At 37.1% G+C, this 18,038-nt stretch overlaps 5 protein-coding genes and 1 long non-coding RNA gene across 9 annotated transcripts; 3 read left to right on the top strand and 3 right to left on the bottom strand.

Annotated features, from left to right (window-relative positions):
* Positions 1 to 799: 799 nt before the first annotated feature.
* On the top strand, positions 800 to 3,038 carry GDH3 (glutamate dehydrogenase 3; the record flags this gene model as incomplete). 2 transcript variants are annotated; one of them, NM_111262.2, is made up of 9 exons in its annotated part: positions 800 to 1,040; positions 1,139 to 1,252; positions 1,337 to 1,558; positions 1,641 to 1,715; positions 1,819 to 1,935; positions 2,010 to 2,260; positions 2,345 to 2,420; positions 2,507 to 2,593; positions 2,681 to 3,038. In NM_111262.2, exons 1-9 carry the CDS (start codon positions 933 to 935, stop codon positions 2,864 to 2,866), a joined length of 1,236 nt encoding a protein of 411 aa, NP_187041.1. In that variant the 5' UTR covers positions 800 to 932. The 2 variants fall into 2 exon arrangements, with proteins under 2 accessions (NP_187041.1, NP_001326159.1); NM_001337494.1 differs by lacking the exon at positions 2,681 to 3,038 and having other exon boundaries at positions 861 to 1,040; positions 2,507 to 2,626.
* On the bottom strand, positions 3,015 to 4,593 carry AT3G03920 (H/ACA ribonucleoprotein complex, subunit Gar1/Naf1 protein). Its single transcript, NM_111263.4, has 4 exons — positions 4,222 to 4,593; positions 3,696 to 3,844; positions 3,503 to 3,618; positions 3,015 to 3,308 (listed from the first exon to the last, which is right to left on the bottom strand). The coding sequence occupies exons 1-4, from the start codon at positions 4,397 to 4,399 to the stop codon at positions 3,143 to 3,145; spliced, it is 609 nt and encodes a 202-aa protein (NP_566217.1). The 5' UTR covers positions 4,400 to 4,593; the 3' UTR covers positions 3,015 to 3,142.
* On the top strand, positions 3,823 to 4,068 carry AT3G01375. The gene has a single exon (NR_140828.1). It is a non-coding gene; the product is annotated as an other RNA (long non-coding RNA).
* Positions 4,594 to 5,329: 736 nt separating the features above from the next.
* Positions 5,330 to 6,830, bottom strand: AT3G03930 (kinase-like protein; the record flags this gene model as incomplete). Its single annotated transcript, NM_111264.2, has 7 exons — positions 5,330 to 5,514; positions 5,606 to 5,794; positions 5,873 to 6,030; positions 6,108 to 6,198; positions 6,289 to 6,463; positions 6,549 to 6,677; positions 6,766 to 6,830. 7 exons carry the CDS (start codon positions 6,828 to 6,830, stop codon positions 5,458 to 5,460), a joined length of 864 nt encoding a protein of 287 aa, NP_187043.1. The 3' UTR covers positions 5,330 to 5,457.
* Positions 6,831 to 7,948: 1,118 nt separating this feature from the next.
* On the bottom strand, positions 7,949 to 13,438 carry AT3G03940 (Protein kinase family protein). Its single transcript, NM_111265.4, has 17 exons — positions 12,933 to 13,438; positions 11,872 to 12,321; positions 11,500 to 11,625; positions 11,338 to 11,411; positions 11,169 to 11,238; positions 11,033 to 11,088; positions 10,879 to 10,950; positions 10,655 to 10,749; positions 10,520 to 10,586; positions 10,307 to 10,436; positions 10,006 to 10,224; positions 9,792 to 9,922; positions 9,321 to 9,495; positions 9,140 to 9,230; positions 8,885 to 9,042; positions 8,601 to 8,789; positions 7,949 to 8,491 (listed from the first exon to the last, which is right to left on the bottom strand). Exons 2-17 carry the CDS (start codon positions 12,262 to 12,264, stop codon positions 8,432 to 8,434), a joined length of 2,106 nt encoding a protein of 701 aa, NP_187044.1. The 5' UTR covers positions 12,265 to 12,321; positions 12,933 to 13,438; the 3' UTR covers positions 7,949 to 8,431.
* Positions 13,439 to 15,165: 1,727 nt separating this feature from the next.
* ECT1 (evolutionarily conserved C-terminal region 1) lies at positions 15,166 to 18,035 on the top strand. 3 transcript variants are annotated; one of them, NM_001035552.2, is made up of 7 exons: positions 15,166 to 15,573; positions 15,931 to 16,001; positions 16,173 to 16,394; positions 16,543 to 17,091; positions 17,176 to 17,388; positions 17,510 to 17,647; positions 17,746 to 18,035. In NM_001035552.2, the coding sequence occupies exons 1-7, from the start codon at positions 15,522 to 15,524 to the stop codon at positions 17,785 to 17,787; spliced, it is 1,287 nt and encodes a 428-aa protein (NP_001030629.1). In that variant the 5' UTR covers positions 15,166 to 15,521; the 3' UTR covers positions 17,788 to 18,035. The 3 variants fall into 3 exon arrangements, with proteins under 3 accessions (NP_001030629.1, NP_850510.1, NP_566218.1); NM_180179.3 differs by having other exon boundaries at positions 16,185 to 16,394; NM_111266.2 differs by having other exon boundaries at positions 15,425 to 15,573; positions 15,940 to 16,001; positions 17,746 to 18,029.
* Positions 18,036 to 18,038: the final 3 nt, after the last annotated feature.

Genomic DNA, 18,038 nt, shown 5'->3' on the forward strand with positions numbered 1-18,038 from the left:
AGTGTATACGCTATGCCTATATGTGTAGGGGCAAGTAGAATTGAATAAGTTAATAACACGTAAAGATCTTATGACATGCAAGATTCATTTCGGGTCGTATATCACAAATATGTAAATGATTATTAATATATATATAATCGTAGATAATAAAACAAAAAAAAAGTATTATTATCGTCCCACATTAACGTATTACAATTTGACTATGATTTTTCATGCACGAGTATAGTCATCCGGTCCAATGCATGCTATTGCTAGATCATTATTGTATCATATTTTCTTATTTAAAAAAAAAAACAAATTCTGAAAAACAATATCTTGGTCCTTGCTTATTAGGTGGGTACTAATTAGGTAATACGAAATGTTATTTTTTCCTTTAATCTAGATTTAAAATGAATAAAATGACAGTGTGTGACACAATAAGATAAATTTTACGAGCTATCTCTTTCATCCATGTAATATTTATAATCTTGTGAAATCTTGATTTTTCCTATTTTTATTCTGATCTTTTTGTAATGAAAAGAATATATTTATTCTGCTTGATTAGTCTACGGATTTCCTTTTCATTAATGAATATTCCATTATTCTGATCTAGTTTATACACATGGTGAAGACATGGGCTATTTCTATAATCTATATATTTTTTTTGTGTGAGAACTTTGCTAAACAGACACATAGTATTCTGAATACTCAAAATCAGGATCAATTATGGGTATCATCTTATATGATTATTCATATTCCTTATATAAATTATCTTTTATTATAAATATAAATAACAAAATTTTCATTCTCATATTCCATAACACGAAGTGTGTACGTATCACTCTATATAAATAAACTTGCAATAACATAAGCAAGACTCACATTTTTCCAACTGTCTTCATATCAGACTCTCTGATCAAATAAACCCAAAATAAAGAAGAGAGAAGAAAGCCATGAATGCTTTAGCAGCAACCAACAGAAACTTCAAGCTTGCTTCTAGGCTTCTTGGTTTAGACTCAAAGCTCGAGAAAAGTCTTCTCATTCCCTTCAGAGAGATCAAGGTTCGATGTTTTCCTCTGTTTTCTTCTTCCATCTATAACAGATCTGCAGAACCGATCCGGTTCAAGATCATTTGAACGGAACTAACCAACTATTGCAGGTGGAATGTACCATACCAAAAGACGATGGAACTCTAGCATCCTTTGTTGGATTCAGAGTTCAACACGACAATGCAAGAGGTCCCATGAAAGGTGGAATCAGATATCATCCAGAGGTTTGTTTTACTCTGTTTTTTTTTCATCAAACCAAAACAAATTCAATATTGGCATGAAGTAAACCAGATTTCGGTAATCGACAGGTTGAACCGGATGAAGTAAACGCTTTGGCTCAACTTATGACATGGAAAACAGCAGTGGCTAAGATACCTTATGGAGGAGCCAAAGGAGGAATCGGTTGTGACCCGAGCGAGCTAAGTCTCTCAGAGCTCGAACGTTTGACTCGAGTTTTCACTCAGAAGATTCACGATCTTATTGGGATTCATACTGATGTTCCAGCTCCTGATATGGGAACCGGTCCTCAGGTTTCGAAAACATGATCTTGAAGTCTTCATCTTGTATTTTACGTGTTGTTCTTGTCTGAAATATAGTGATGAAAATTTTCAGACAATGGCTTGGATTCTTGATGAATACTCAAAATTCCATGGACATTCTCCTGCTGTTGTCACTGGAAAACCCATTGTAAGTGACCGTTCTAATCGCGGTTTTAGGTTGGTTCGGTTTATGTGTTCAACTAATCTAAAACTGAATGAGATTTGATTTTTGAGGATGATGTTTTGAGCAGGATCTTGGTGGATCTCTTGGGAGAGATGCTGCTACAGGAAGAGGAGTGTTGTTTGCAACAGAAGCTTTACTCAACGAACATGGAAAGACCATATCTGGACAGCGATTCGCCATCCAGGTAAAAGAAGTTACAATGTTTAGTCAGAGAGATTACTTCGGTGTCAGGGTACTCATACTGTCTCTGCGTTTTAGGGCTTTGGAAATGTGGGTTCTTGGGCAGCGAAGTTGATAAGTGACAAAGGTGGTAAGATTGTGGCGGTGAGTGATGTCACAGGAGCAATCAAGAACAATAATGGAATTGACATCTTGAGTTTGCTCGAGCATGCTGAAGAAAACAGAGGAATCAAAGGGTTTGATGGTGCTGATTCAATCGATCCTGATTCGATTCTTGTCGAAGATTGTGATATTCTTGTCCCTGCAGCTCTAGGGGGAGTCATCAACAGGTCTTTTATAGTTTCTTGTCTCAAAAATATTAATCTATTCTCTATCATGATTTCCTCTAAACCTCTGGCTTTGGTCTGTTTTAGGGAAAATGCAAACGAAATAAAAGCCAAATTCATCATTGAAGGTGCTAATCACCCAACTGATCCTGAGGCTGACGAGGTTATTCGAAAATCTGATACTTTGTTTTTGCTCTTTCTTCTTCTCAAACTCGCGTAACAGAAACTCTGTAATATCTGTCTCCGCAGATCTTGAAGAAGAAAGGTGTTATGATCCTCCCAGATATATACGCAAACTCAGGAGGAGTCACTGTAAGTTACTTCGAGTGGGTTCAGGTAAGACTCGAAAATCAAGACTGTATGACCTAATCGAATCTAAAGCCACTCGATCAAAACACTGATTTGTGTTATATCTGTGTGAAGAACATACAAGGATTCATGTGGGATGAGGAAAAGGTGAATAGGGAGCTAAAGACCTACATGACTCGCGGGTTCAAAGACTTGAAAGAAATGTGTCAGACGCACTCATGTGATCTCCGTATGGGAGCTTTCACCCTCGGTATTAATCGTGTCGCTCAAGCTACCACTATCAGAGGCTGGGGTTCTTGATACCCCCCCATGGGAAGCTAAAGAACAAGAATTCAGAAAATCTTTCTATGTTGTTGATTTGCTTTGTGATTTGAGTCAATTCTAGAGTAATAAAAACTATGTGCTAATTGCAGTTTAACCTTCTCAAATTTTCTATCAACGAATCTAATTTGATGCAAATATTTTTACTCCATAGATAAAACCAAAGTCTTGAAAATTGAGAATACGGGAGAACGATAGTCATTCATAAAACAAAGGGTACAAGTTTGGATAAGGCTTATAAAGCAGGAGAAGAACCTAAAATCTTCCTCGGCCTCTAAAGCTTCCACGAGAGCCACCGCGTGGTGGAAATCTACCACCTCTTGGAGCACCTCTACCTCTACTAAATGATCCACCTCTTCCACGACCTCTACTATCACCTCTTCCACGACCTGCACCTCCACGTCCACCCGTTGACTGACCCCTGGAAGAACAAAGACACGCAGTTAGATGGAGTTTGATACAATTAACAACTCTCAACTAATAGTGTATCTAAAGTCTCGATTGTTAAGAGGAAAAAGCTAATTGCTAAAGTTAAACGAGCTCACTAATGTTATTTCAAGTTCAGGAAAAGAAACTTATATATTGACCAATGATGTGTTAAGAAGTGGGGCTTACTTTGGCTGAGGAAGGAATCGAGCGAGTGGCAAAAGCTTGTAAGGGTCGATGAAGAACTTATCTCCTGGAGAATACGAGGTGGCTACAATACCTTCCATCATTTTGATAGAAAACAACTGAAGAAGAATCAAAACAGAATTAATGTCAGAAACCTCTAGTTTGCTTACAACTGAAAGAAGAATAGAGAACTTACAGATTCATTAATTGGGCCAAAGATTTCATCTACTTTCCCAATCTGAGTCTTGTTCTCTAGGTAGATCGGAGCGTTAAAATGAGGAATCTTCTCCTGTGAGAGTTTGGTCACAGCATCTCCCTCGCAAGCATGAACGAAAGTTGCAACCTCTGTAAACCAAAAGAGAGAAACCTCATCACAAACGAACAAAAAGAAAAGCAGTCAGGGAAGTATATACATCAACTAGCATTAAAAACCATATATACTCAACTCAAAGCTGAAACTCGGAATAAAAGACACACAAACCCGTCAAAAGCATCATACTTGTAAACTAGCTCAAGGGTAAAAAAGTAGCATGATACGATTCGTCAATGAGAAATCAATGATAAAAAAAGAAATGAACTTTAGAACTTGTCCATTACAACTACACATTCAAGCAGGAACAAGCTCATTCATTTCAAAGCTCCGACTACAAATCGAACATCTTTAATAGTTGCTTTCAAAAACCAATTAACAAGTAAAAGCTATGTCAAGTAAAGAAACGAACCCACGACTTCGCTAGGAGGACCTTCGTCTCTAAAACCACCAAAGCGACCGCCTCCACCACCAAAGCGTCCTCCTCCTCCACCGAATCTACCGCCTCCTCCACCGAACCTACCGCCACCACCACCGTCTCGTCCTCCCCTTCCACGGAAACCCCCGCCGCCTCTCATTGGTGGTCTCATCTTTTCTCCTTTCACAGATTCCGCAAAGACTGCGTTTTTTTTCTCTCTGCCTCTCTTCTGAGGAGGGTTTTAGGGTTTAATTGAGAGCGACGACGCTCAAATGGTAGAAGACTCTGGGTATTTAGGGTTTTTCTGTAATCGTTCGACCGGGTTTGGTTAGTTGAACCAGATATCTATCTAACATTGAACCAAATCGGTTCTCCATCTCTGACCGTTACAAGTGCTTCTTGAAATTTGTTGTTTTTGAGATCCCTATTTTGGACGGTCTAGATCTGATCATGACTGTTTATACGCAAACCGGGCCGTGGGTGTAACATTAAAACTAATGGGCCTCATATATATCATCTTAGCCCAATATAGTGAGAATTCAAATAGTAAATAATAATTTGTTTTTTTTCATTACAAATTAAATATCATGGGAAAGAAAGGAACAACAAGTCTTGAAGCAAAGAACCCAGTCTGATGATATAAATTTGTTGCAGGATACTGTCAAGAACTCATTCAAAGACGAAAGATGTTGTCGAAGCAGAAGTAGAAGAAGCAGAGAAGAGTAAGAAAACAGAATTATTCCTAGAAAGATAGGGCAAAAAGAGACCAATGTGAGAGGACTACTTTCAAGGAAGGTCAAACAAATGTCATTGAGCAATGAGAAGTGGAGAGTCAAAAACAGAGAAACTCGTTGGATTCTCCACAGTGCTGTATCAGCAAGTAAAGGCGTCACGAAACCAGAGAGGAAGAATAATTTGGTTAAATGTATCATGCTCTGAGCCGCGAGTACATGGCATCAAGTTGTGGTAAGACATGTGGTGCCGTTATGAGAAAGTATATGAAGCTTGCAACACTCATAATAGTACGATTATCCATGTTCTTACAAGAAACAGATAATTTTTTTGTTTTTCTACTGTAAACATGTAAATACTAAAGATGTATCTGTTTCTCTTCATGACCTCATTTCATTGACTAGGTGACAACTCTGTTTACGCATTGAATATCTGAAATATCCAGCTAACCTCATACATTACCGCAACAGATACAAGAATATGCTCCATGTTTCATTATCAAACTGTCCGACCATAACATATTGATGTTATGAACATATTTTTCCCCCATTTGTCCTGAAAACAAAAGTCAGTACAATAGAAAACAATAAAATGGAGAAGGATCAAAAAATTTATAAGTTTCATGTTTGAAATCCTAAGAACACACCTTGACATAGGAGCTAGGGAAGGAAGAAGTGCGTAAAGTCTCTTGGATTTCATCGGTTATTTTACGTCTAGGTATACTCAATATAAGAGCTGCTTGATCAGCTGTTGCAGCCATTGATGTTATCATGTATCCACTTTCCAACCTTCGATTTATATCTTCACTTGGGTTCAAAAAGTCAACCTCCATCACCTATAGTATATAAACATCATCAATATATTATAGTCTAGACTCTAGGGCAAAGAAGAAATAGGTAGTAAAAGTCTGAACCTGTTCAGAGAAGCCTGAGTTCCTGGACATTACTACACCCCAACGGCTCCCACCCGTGGTCATGGATGTTACATGAAAACCTTCTTTCCACTTTTTATCCATCCACTTTAATGGAATTGAGTCACCGGTTTTGTATGATTGCTGGATATAACGAGTTCCTATAACATTACATGAAGTTGAATTTTAAGTAAAAACCCGGCTTGATGATGACACAATGAATCAAATAAGTACCAACCTTTTGACATAACGACCAATGAGCTCCCATTATTTGCACCAGCTATGGAACTGATATAGTAGTTCTTCTCCCATTGTTTCATAATCCAGTCCTGCCAAGAATCCATAAAAAAAAAAAAAAAAGTGGTGAGCTGCTACTATATATATAGTCAGAGCATACATAGTGGACATGATGGTAATACCTTGGGGAGGAAGGTAGAAGAAAATTTATAAACTTGAGAAGTGAAACCAGTTCCAGCATCCATGACTAAGGCCCAGAGATTAGCTTCTGATGCTACACAGCTTATGAAAAGGCCATCCCTTTTACCTTTTTCTGCATGATGCGACAACCTTGAATTTGCAATGTTGTGGTGAAATCTACAAGAGCAACAAACGCAAACCTAAAAAATTTCAAACCTTGATACTCAAGAAAAGAATGATGGAGCAAAACATTCATTCGAACCTCTGTTTCATAGGAGGACGTTTGGTATAGACTGAAATCCATTGGAACGCAGGAGTACTTCCGATTCTTTCTATTCGTAAATCACTCAAATCCGAACAAAGTCTACTTGTTGAGTCTTTCTCTTCCTCTCTGCGTAATGAAAACATAAGAAAAACCTTTGAAAATTTCATCAACGATGACTCTATATAATAACTAATACTAATTCATCCAGAATTACTTCTTCTCAGGGCATGAATCAAGTCCGCCATCACCAATTCTTCCGCTGCTAATCGGTGGTCTCATTTTTTCTACTTCTCTAATGGATTCCACAGAGACCTTCGTCCTCTCTGTCTCTTCGGTCTCGAGTGTTTGATTAGGGTTTTGATTGGGTATTATCCTAAATCTGTAACCGTATTAGGTTTAGTTGAACCGGGAATTAGTCTAACATTTAACCAAACCGTTTTATCTCCGTTCCTTTATAAAAGTTTAAAGTACTGTTTGATTCTTTCTTCTCAAGTAACCAAAGTGAAGATTGTGCTTTTGTAGAAGATTAATTAACTGTTTTTAGTTTTAAATATTTCTTGAATCCTCTGTTTCTGGGGGATGGTCTTGGTGGTGATGAATCACTGAAATAGCCAATCACATATTCATTATAACAAACACAGCCATAAGTAATCCACAAGGACAACCTATGACTGAAACATTCCATGAAAACATTGCTCCAGAATTACTTCTTCTTGGTTGCTCGGTCTGTGGTGTAGAACATGATACTTGTATTTGCATTCCACAGAGTTCGTTGTTGTTCACGTAAATGTTTGGATCGTTGAATCTATCTAGCTGAGGACTTTCATGAATTTCTACTAGTAAGCTTGTTTTTAGCTAGCTGGGCTTGTAAAATTTGCCAAAGAGGTTGTTGTGTGAAATGTCTAAACCCATTACAGAAAAAAGGAAATCTTTATGTGACCGTTAATTGTGATTTAGCAATTTCCTTTTTCTTTTGAACCTCTTTGCTTATATAAAATAAATAGATACTCTCTCTCGCTTCTTCTAATTCTTTCCTTGTGAGAAAAAAAATCAAAACTCTCTGTATTTCTCGATGACGATGATGATCCAAACTTCTGGAAAACGAATGTATTGAATTTTTTTTACCTGGTCTGGTGTAGATTCCTCTCTAATTCTTTCCTTGTGAGAGACTCTGTGAGTTCCGGTGATGATGATGATCCAAGACTTTAAATAAATAAAATTTTAAAAATAAATCCATGTTAGTTTCACAATTATTGTCAGTGATTGTGTTATTGTCAGTGATTGTTGTGTAATCTTTTTGAAGGCTGTTAGTTGAAATTTCATAATGTTGACTAGTACGTTGACTGAGCATTTGTTTATAAGATTTGGAGCTGCTCAAGACTAATTGAAAACGATGCTTTGAGTTTGAAATATCTGACTTCTATTAAGATTGTTATTTATATCATATCTTAACATAATTGCAATGTTAAAATCCAAAACTGGAAGCAAAAAACTTGAGACCAAAAGATGAAAGCCTTCTTAGAATTATATGTTCATTATAACAAACATGTTGCTTCCTCCTGATTCTGTACTCAAATCAGGTACAAAGCCAAATAAGCCAGAAACTGCATAATCTTGTTGCAGCTCTTCATCATTTCTAGTAATAATGATTTCGTCTCTTCTACTCAATTTTTTTTTTTTCCTTTTATCTTGTACTTACTACATACATAGAGACAAATTTCATTTCATTACACAGTCACATAGGTTGGCTCCTGGTTAAGGTTTACCTTTGGATTGTACTGAAACCGAAGGCTACACGTTGTCAGGCTTCTAGAGAGAGATCGTCCCTAAAACCCTAGAGAGAGAGTGAGAGAGGTTGAAACAGTATACTCCATGTTTCATCAGCAAACTGTCCGACCATAGCATATTGATGCAATGTACAGATTTTTCGCCCATTTCTCCTGAAATAGAAAATGCAGGTCCAAGTCAGTACATAGAACAAATGGAGAAGAATCCGAATTTTGTAGTTTCATGTAGCCAACATGCTTCATTTGTTTCCTAAGAACACACCTTGACATGGGTACTTGGGAAGGCAGAAGTCCGGAGAGTCTCTTGGGTTTCATCGGTTATTTTTCGTTTAGGTATACTCAATATAAGAGCTGCTTGATCAGCTGTTGCAGCCATTGATGTTATCCTGTATCCACTTTCCCACCTTCGATGTATTCCTTCACTTGGGTACAAGAAGTCAAGCTCCACCACCTATAATATACACCACATAAACCTCGTTAATACATTATAGTGCTCAAAAAGGAAACAAAGAAAAGTTGAAATGCCTCAGGTAAAGAGATCGGAACCTGTTCAGAGTAGCCTGAGTTCCTGGACATTACTACACCCCAACGACTCCCAGCGGTGGTCATGGATGTTACATGAAAACCTTCTTTCCACTTTTTATTTATCCACTTGAATGGAAATGAGTCGCTGACTTTGTAAGATTGCTGGGTATAAGGAGTTCCTATCGCATTACATGAAGTGGAATAAGTAAAACGGCTTTCATGCTTTATGAATCAATAAGTTCATTGGCAAAGTTATCATGAGACGTGACTACCGACCTTTAGCCATAACAACCAACGAGCTTCCATTATTTGCACCAGCTATGGAACTGATATAGTAGTTCTTTTCCCATTGTTCCATGATCCAGTCCTGCAAAGAATCCAGAAACAAATGGTGAGCTGCTACAGTCAGAGAATAGGTATGACAGATAGATGGATCCTAATGCTTCAGCTGTTTTACCTTGTGCAGGAAGACTGAGGACAGTTCATAAACTTGAGAACTGAAACCAGTCCCAGCATCCATGATGATGGCCCAGAGATTAGCTGATGATGCTACACAGCTTATGAAAAGGCCATCCTCATTACCTTTCTCAACATGCTGTGCAAGTCTTAAGTCTGCAACGTTGTAATGATATCTACAAGAGCAATAAAGATTGACCCGTTATGCAAAGAAATGTAAAGTACCAAAATAAACAAATATTTCTAACAATACATTAGGATATAAGTCAGTATTCTTCCTCATCCCAACTTATTCATCTAACCCAAATAGGTAATAACTAAAGCCAAAATAAATGCAAAGCCTTAAACCATATGTTATGCCAGGAATAAAGAGTGACTGGTCAGCTAGAAAGAAAAATTTGATTAGTGAGGGTTCAAACCTTTTATACTCCCGAAATGAGATGAGCAAAACATTCAAATGTGTCAGAATTACCTCTGTTTCATAGGACGGCGTGCATTATAGACTGAAATCCACTGTGTGGCAGGACTGCCGATTCTAATTTTCTTCCTTGGCTGTTCATCCTCTTCCAAATTGATAAGCAATCTTCCTCGCTTTTGGCCAACCTATTGATGCAAAAGTAAAATATCAGTACTTATTGTATTATTTATAAATAGTGAAAAATAAACATATGAACCAAAGTCAGCACCTTTAGAGCCCCATCAATTCTAATTGGTCTAGATATAGCACATGGCTCGATAAGAGTATCAAAAATCGAGATAAGCTTGGCATAGTTGGGCTCCTCATCAAACTTCATATTCGTAACTGCCTCGAGGAACAGCTTAAACGGGGGAGGACAAAAACAACACATCAATTCAGGAGAGGTTGACATCTTTTTCTTGCAAACAAGAAAGCTCTTGTTATCACCCTGTGAACAAAAACCATGTATTATTGACTACAACTGAAACTTACAAGGTTCTAGATTGTGAGTAGATAGATAAATAACTCACCTGGTATCCTTGCCATGGCAACCTTCCCCGCATCAGAAATATTAATGTATAAGCCAATGACTCCAGATCATCCCTCCGACTTCCTGTACGACCAAGATGTGCATGGCAACTTGCATACCTTATTGTTCCTCTGCATATGAAGCGTAACAAAGATGTGAGCAAAATATATATACCAACAATAGTAGGAAAGATAACATACACCAATCAAAATACCTAAATACATCTGGCCTTTGATCATATTCAACATGCTGGCCAGAGTGTGAATCTTTCCATCTTGATGCTGAAATAGATGATATATGTTAAGATTTTGAAAAATAAAACGATTGTAAATATTTAACAGATACTCACCTAGACCAAGATCGATAAGGTATAGTTTCTTCTCGTCTGCTGTTCCAGGCTGACCAAGCAAAAAGTTTTCTGGTTTCACATCTCCATGCACAAACCTTGTTTGATGTAGGGAATGAACAATGCATGACAGTCAGCTCAGCAATGGCGTAATTTTTTGGTGCAAATGTAAATATTTTTGTTCGAAATAGATGGATTTATTGGCGACAACAAAAATTCGCACTAACCCCTTCATATGCAGTTTTTCAAGAATAGATATCGCCTCCACTGCAATGCATGCTACCATGTTTGGAGACATCCTACCAAATAGAAAAATAATAAATTTAGCATATCTGCATGAGCATGGTTGGTAAGAAAATATAGAATGATAAAAGTACTTACGATTGAGCCAAAGAATTCCAAACATCCCAAAGGCTAGGCCCAAGCATGTCCATGACCTGAAATAATTATAAATGTTTCTTCATTAAAGATACCTGATTCATCTCAATGTGTGACTAGGCTCATACGAAAAGCTTACCAGAATGTAAAAATCTCCTTGACGACCCTTATGATGTACAGCAGGAATTCCATAACAGCTATTGAGCGTACTTTACAGCATAAAAAAATAAAAGAACACATAAGTAATGACCAATAAGGAAATAGAGAAACAGGGCAGGAGATTTAGAAAAGAAACAGGCCAAACTTACTTGTACACTTGCCACTCGTAAGGTGGGCCAAAGTTACAGCCTTTACTATTGCGATGTTCAAGTTTTAGAGCTACCTGAAATGGAAAAGAATTAACTCTTCAAAAATTTAACTCTTTTGAACTAACCCCCATGATTTTTGCCAAGCTTTTTAGTTTCTAATACCTCAATTGCATCTGCTCCAATCCTATCACTGCCACCACTCACCCTTCTGCCAACATAAACTTGACCAAAGCCACCTTTACCAAGTTTCCTCTCCGTCTTATAAACAGGAGAATTTCCAACTTGTACCTATACAGAAAACGAAATCATAGTGAATATCTCTCTCAAAGGAGAACAAAAAGCTAGTGCAAGGCTTAAACCCATTGGCATGGCCTCGCAAACCACATTTCAACAAATGACTGTTCCAAGATGATGTTAAAAGAATATGTTGAACTCCAAAACGGAGCACCTTCTTTAACCTAATTCTAGAGTTTTGCATGGATATAACCATGCACAAAATCCGGTGACTAATTTCATAAGGTTAACAGAAATTACCCTCTCAGGGACTGGACCCATGCTGGAATCTTCTTCCATGCCTACTACTTTCTCTGCGCTACCGCCTTCCGCAGCAATATCCTTATCAGCTACCCCTTCAACTCGATTTAAGGCAGGTTCAGTGGCCCCTATAGCACCTGCAGCTGGACGAACCTCACAAGGTTCTGGCTCTAAGTCTGTCAACCTGATACCCCTGCCCCTACCGGCAGCAGTTGGTCTTGGAGGTGCCGCACCTTTAGCTAAAGCAGCATTCCCCCTTCCTCTACCACCACCTCTTCTCCTTGTTGCAGTCTGAGGAGGAAGTACGATATTTTCTGCTTGTTCAACTAGCGGAGGGTTAGGCTGCTCGTCAAGGCGTCTCGATCTCCTTGCTCCACTTCTTAACTCTGGCATTCTTACTCCATGCAAAACGTAAAAGTTTTCTTCTTTCGGTCACCTCTTTAGATTAACCTGTGGCATAGAAACATTGGGAGTATAGTGTAAGGTTTGAGCAGTAACAGACAAATAAGAGCAATCAACCGGATAAAACAGATTCTTTATCAGGAAAGTGCTTAAAATGAATCAATAGAGATAGCAAGTAATGGCAATGTCATACAATAGAAGAAACCATAGCTTGCAGTACGAGCATTCCTTTTTCACAAAAACACTCTTAATGGTGTTGCATATTTCAATCAAAAGCATTTTTGGCCAAATTTATATCTTATCAATGATACTCGTGGCTCCACAATATCATATTAATCAATAATCTATAAGCTCCCTAATGGAAAACAACAACGCCAATAGACCAACAAAATCAACAAAAAAGCTAACTACCTCCATAGATCGATCAACACAAGCTTCTATTGATTTTCATTTTCACACATATACAAATCGAAAGCAAAAGTAATAAGATAGATTCACAAAAAGTTGAAAAGTATAAACATTTGCATAGTCACTTTAATAGAAACATGTTCAATCATCGTCAAAAATCACGATCTTTCGCATAGTGATAACAAAATGTAGCAAGAAAGTCTCAGCTCAACAACATAGAAATCGAATCGAGATGTCAAAAGGATGTTTACCAGAAAAAAAATCGATTTTGTTTGTAGAGAGCTTCGAAAATAACGATGATCGGAAGATGAAGAGAGTGGAACAGGAACGATCCAGAACAACAACAAAAAAAAAAAACTTTCAGATCTCTCCTCAAAGTTCCAAAATGAGAAAGTGATTAGCTTCCTTCTCCAGGTGTGACGATTCGAAAACGCTTTTAGAGCTGTGGGAGTAAACAGAGGGAGATAGAGAAAGAGACCTAGAGAGAGAGGTAGTTGCGGCTAGATTTAGGGTTAATAATGAAGAAGACGAAGAAGATGAGACGATGAAGAAGAGGTTGCAATTTTTGTAAAGAGATTTTTGAGTTTTGGCAAAAAAAAGTAAGTTTTTTTTTTTGTTTCTTGGGGGAAGGATTGATTCACTTTTTTCGATATTTTTTTCTACGTAAAAAATATTACTAATAATAATATTTTGAGAATTTAACACTAATTAATTTTTCTCTTTTTAAAAAAAATCATTTTTGCAACGTTAACTTTTTTTTGTTCTCTGTGCTCATCATCCCTAATCGCAGATGCTACTTATTGGCTATCGCTGTTCCGCTTTGGGTTCCTCGCGTGCCTTTTTTTTTGTACAGATATTTGTTCATAGAAATATTCTAAAATGTTATATGAAGAAAACTTAATTAAGAAAATGCTTTGTTATGTCATACGTGTAAGCACATTTATCACATAAATTTTCACTCGATTTGTTTTGAAACAATGAAAAAAAAGAAAGAGGAACTTGTTTCTTTTTGTTGACAACAAATCGTATGTCACAAAATCCATTAATTCATGGAGATCGGTGAAGCACATCGCGCTGTATGCATAATGGCTTTGTATATTTGTATTAGAAGTCAATGATTTGGAATTAATATGTCAAGTGATTATTAAAAAAAAAACGTAAGATTCAAGTACATTTCATATTGTTTGGCTATAAATTCTAGGCAATCAAATTATTTAAAACATGCTTAGAATAAATATATTTAACTCTAATATCAGTCGAGTGAGATGGCATAGAAAGACTTCAAAGTTATCATGTGTTTACTTAATATCTTATATATATTTCTTCTCTAGTGAGTGTTTTTAAAGTGGTTAAAAATCTGGTTGCAAAAATAAAATTGTTGCATCTAACACCAATTTAATGGTGCATATACTGTATGTGGAATTAAGTTGTTGGGAATGTTTTTGAGTTTTTTCCGGCCTTGAGGATGATGTTGTCCTTACCGCCTCATACAACTAATGAATGAGAGAACATGTGAGACAAAGGATAAACATATTGATCAGTTTTGTGCAACTCCATGTGATGTTTGCCAAAAATAATTTAATGCTATTTATATTTGAGAATCCATCACGAGCACAAGTTAAATAACTTTTGAAAAGCTATACATAGCAGAAACCAAACTCTAAAGATTTTGAGTTTATTTATATAAAAATTTAAAAAACGTTTTCCAATTCACCATAAATAATTTGAATTAATTATTATTTTAAACATGACTTGAATTTGTCTACTATTTTTGTTGTATGTGAGACCACAATACTAGTAACCCCACAAATCAACCTAAGATTTTATTTTTCTCATACACCTACTTATGTTAGAAAATCCACAGAAATTAAAATATATCACCAGTTCAAGGCCTACCTTTCTTTTTTTATAGAAGTTTAGGTAAGAAGCAAAATTATGGATCGATGCCTAACATAAGGTTCGTATCCCCTTGGAATCATCTTTGAAGCCATCTAAGACTCGTTTATGAAGCATCATCCCTTTTACATATGTGCAATGAAGGAATAATTTTAGATGCGATACCGATAGATATGGTGTGTTGATTAGCTTACGGAGTCTAATCACATACACACTCAATTTTTTGTCCTAGCCAAGAAAACCCATGTTTGCGACCGATCATTTTATATATAATTTTTGGCCTAAAATTTGTAAAAGTTTTCTTGAGTTGAATTCAAAATTAACGGATTTTCATATTTTAATGTTGTCAATATGAAAACCATATTTGTAAATTTCTCGCGAATGATTAGCAAAGTTTTAATATATCCCAACCACCACTCCTTTTGTATGTGTATGTTACAATTAACAAACATCACCATGGTTAGTACTTCCTAAACAAATGGAATTCATGATAATTTCTCTTAAGCAAAAGTCCTAAAAGTGTAGTTAAGCTTTACTGATTCGCTATATTGATTTTAAGTTAAGAAGAAAAAGAGGTCTCACTAATAAAAGCAATCAACGTCAAATTTTCAGAATCTTCTCGTGTGACGAAAAATCGTCATTAAGAAGAGGAGCCTTATCTTTTTGGGTTAAAGGAGCAAAAAAATCGAAATTTGTCGCTTAGAATTCCTCGTAAATTTGACCCATTTGGGGGCATTTCTGTTCTTTGTTAAAGATCACCGCCTTACGTTAAAGGGGAAGGAAGACGAAGAAAACAAAAAAGAACGGAACTTTCTAAAACCCCCCACACACCAAAAGCGCTCTCTCTCTCTGGGTTTTTCGAGGTTGCGTTTGCTTTCATCTGCCCAACCTTCTAGGGTTTTCCTTCTCTTAAAGCTTATCCCTTTTTTTTGCCTTCTCTCGATATGGCTGGAGCCGCTTCTTCTGATCGTCTCGTCACTAGCTTCCCTCTTCTGGGTACGTTGCTTTTAGCTCAAAGATTAAAACTTTTTTGGCATCGGAAGTTATCATTTTGTGCTCATCTTATAACTTGCGATTGATTTCTACCCTTGGGTTTAGGGTTTAGCGACTAGTGTTATCAGTATCTGTCGTAGGTTTTCTGTTTCTGATAGGATTGATTGGTGTCTAGAGTTCTCTACAAACCTCTTTATGGGATGCTAGATGAAATTTTGTGTTTTTCTGCAAGTTAGTGTTTTTTTATCTGCTTATGGGTTGAATTTCACCAGTAATTTGCCTTGTTTAGACTGTGCAATTGGAGTTTGAGGCTTTGTCATTTTAAAATATTAACTGGGCTCTTGTATATAATCGCTGCAGATACAGCAGATTTGTTTCAGGACTTGTCTTTAGGTTCAGATGCAAATGAAGTTCCTATGAACTTTACTAAGGTACTTAATTACTACTTCTTTTTGAAAATTTAAAGTTTTTGGAACTTAAATTGTGTTGTGTCGAAGGATCTTTAACTACAAACTGTTCTGTGGAGAGGTCTTGCTGCTCATTTAATGTGAATTTGATATACTGTGAGTTTTTTTTTTGTTAACTGACTGTTTTCTGAGAAGGGTTCTTTTCAGCATCCGTATGGTCATGCACCTTATGGTGCATCTTCTCATGGAAGTGAAAGAAGGCCAAACATGAATGCTGGCAATCTGCTAAATGGTGGAGACTCGATTGGTTCATACCCGTGGGGTTACATCCCAGCAAACTATCCTTCTGGTGGCTACCCTGATCCGAGGTTTGGTTATGACCGCAACAGCAATCACAGTTCCTTTTCACATCTCATGGTATGTTGGTTACTTCACATGACCTCTCTGCCTCTTTTCTGTCTTCATATAGTCAAGAGAATGTGTGTTTTGTTCTCTTCGTCATCTCTGCTGGGACTTGGGATTTTTTTTTTGTCTAATTACTGGCTACAACTGTTTTATTTAACAGAATCCACACAGCTCACAAGAAGTACCAAGTTTTGACCAATTGGGATATAATGATCATTTGTATTCCAACCATGGATTGTATGGACTTTACGGGAATGTAATTGACTCTGGTCATGCATATGGAACTTTTGGTTATGATTCCTGGAAACTTGGGCGAGGATGGTATCCCGTTGATGGTTATAGAAAGACCAGAAGCTTCAATCATGGGCGTGGTTACAGTGATGAGAAAGCAGATAGGCTTAATGAGCTATGTCGAGGACCAAGGAGTAGTGATTTCAAGAATCCACAAGTTCTTAACTCTTCAATGCTAGATGCAATGAAGCAAGACGTTTCAGCAGTAGATCTCCAGCGCTACAATGGGGAGAATTTCCCTGAATCATTTGTGAAAGCAAAATTCTTTGTGATCAAGTCATACAGCGAAGATGATGTTCATAACTGTATTAAGTATGGTGCATGGTCGAGCACACCAACTGGCAACAAGAAGTTGAATGCTGCATATTATGAAGCCAAAGAAAACTCCCAAGAATGCCCTGTGTATCTTCTGTTCTCGGTCAGTATGAGGTTACTTCACGTCTTGTGCAATATCCTTTCAGATTTACATTAAGTAACTCACTGTAATCGGTTTTATCTACAGGTGAATGCAAGTGGGCAATTTGTTGGTCTTGCGGAGATGGTAGGCCCTGTTGATTTCAACAAGACAATGGAGTATTGGCAGCAAGATAAATGGATTGGTTGTTTCCCTGTGAAGTGGCATATCATCAAAGACATACCAAACAGTCTCTTAAGACACATTACCCTGGCGAATAACGAGAACAAGCCTGTCACTAATAGCAGAGACACTCAAGAGGTCCGTTGAACTTCCCCTAAACCCTTTCTTGGACATGTTTGAAGCCTAATTGAATTCTAATAAATAATGATTATGGCTGTTAGTCAGGCTTTTAAACTGTACGGTGATGGTTTTGGTACAGGTGAATCTGGAGCATGGGACCAAGATCATAAAGATCTTCAAGGAGTATATGAGCAAGACATGTATACTTGATGATTACAAGTTCTATGAGACAAGGCAGAAGATCATCAGAGACAAGAAGATCAAGCAAAAGAAACAGGTACAATTCCTTAAACCCTGCTGCATCTAAAGCACATTAACCACCCCTCTTGATACAGTCTCTGGGATTGTTTCATTTTGATTGTTTTGTTATATTAGGCCCTTGATGGAGCTTCGGGGGAAACAATTAACTTGAGTTGAAAGATGGAATCAATGCAAGGAAAGAAGAAGATGACTTAATTAAAAGAACTTAGTTTTGAATTATGTTTTTTCTTCAGGGTTGGGATTTCTAAAAACCTAATACACATCTTTAATCTGTGTGTTTTCTCTGCTTATCTAAACAAAACTTACATTGTCTTTTGTTCCTCTTAAGGGGACGCACATCTGATAAAACAAAAACTCAGGCTTTCCTTCAAAGTTCATATCATGTTATTTTCAAGTTATTTCTCTTT

This window comes from Arabidopsis thaliana, chromosome 3, assembly GCF_000001735.4.
Source record: "Arabidopsis thaliana chromosome 3, partial sequence".
Lineage (NCBI taxonomy): Eukaryota > Viridiplantae > Streptophyta > Magnoliopsida > Brassicales > Brassicaceae > Arabidopsis > Arabidopsis thaliana.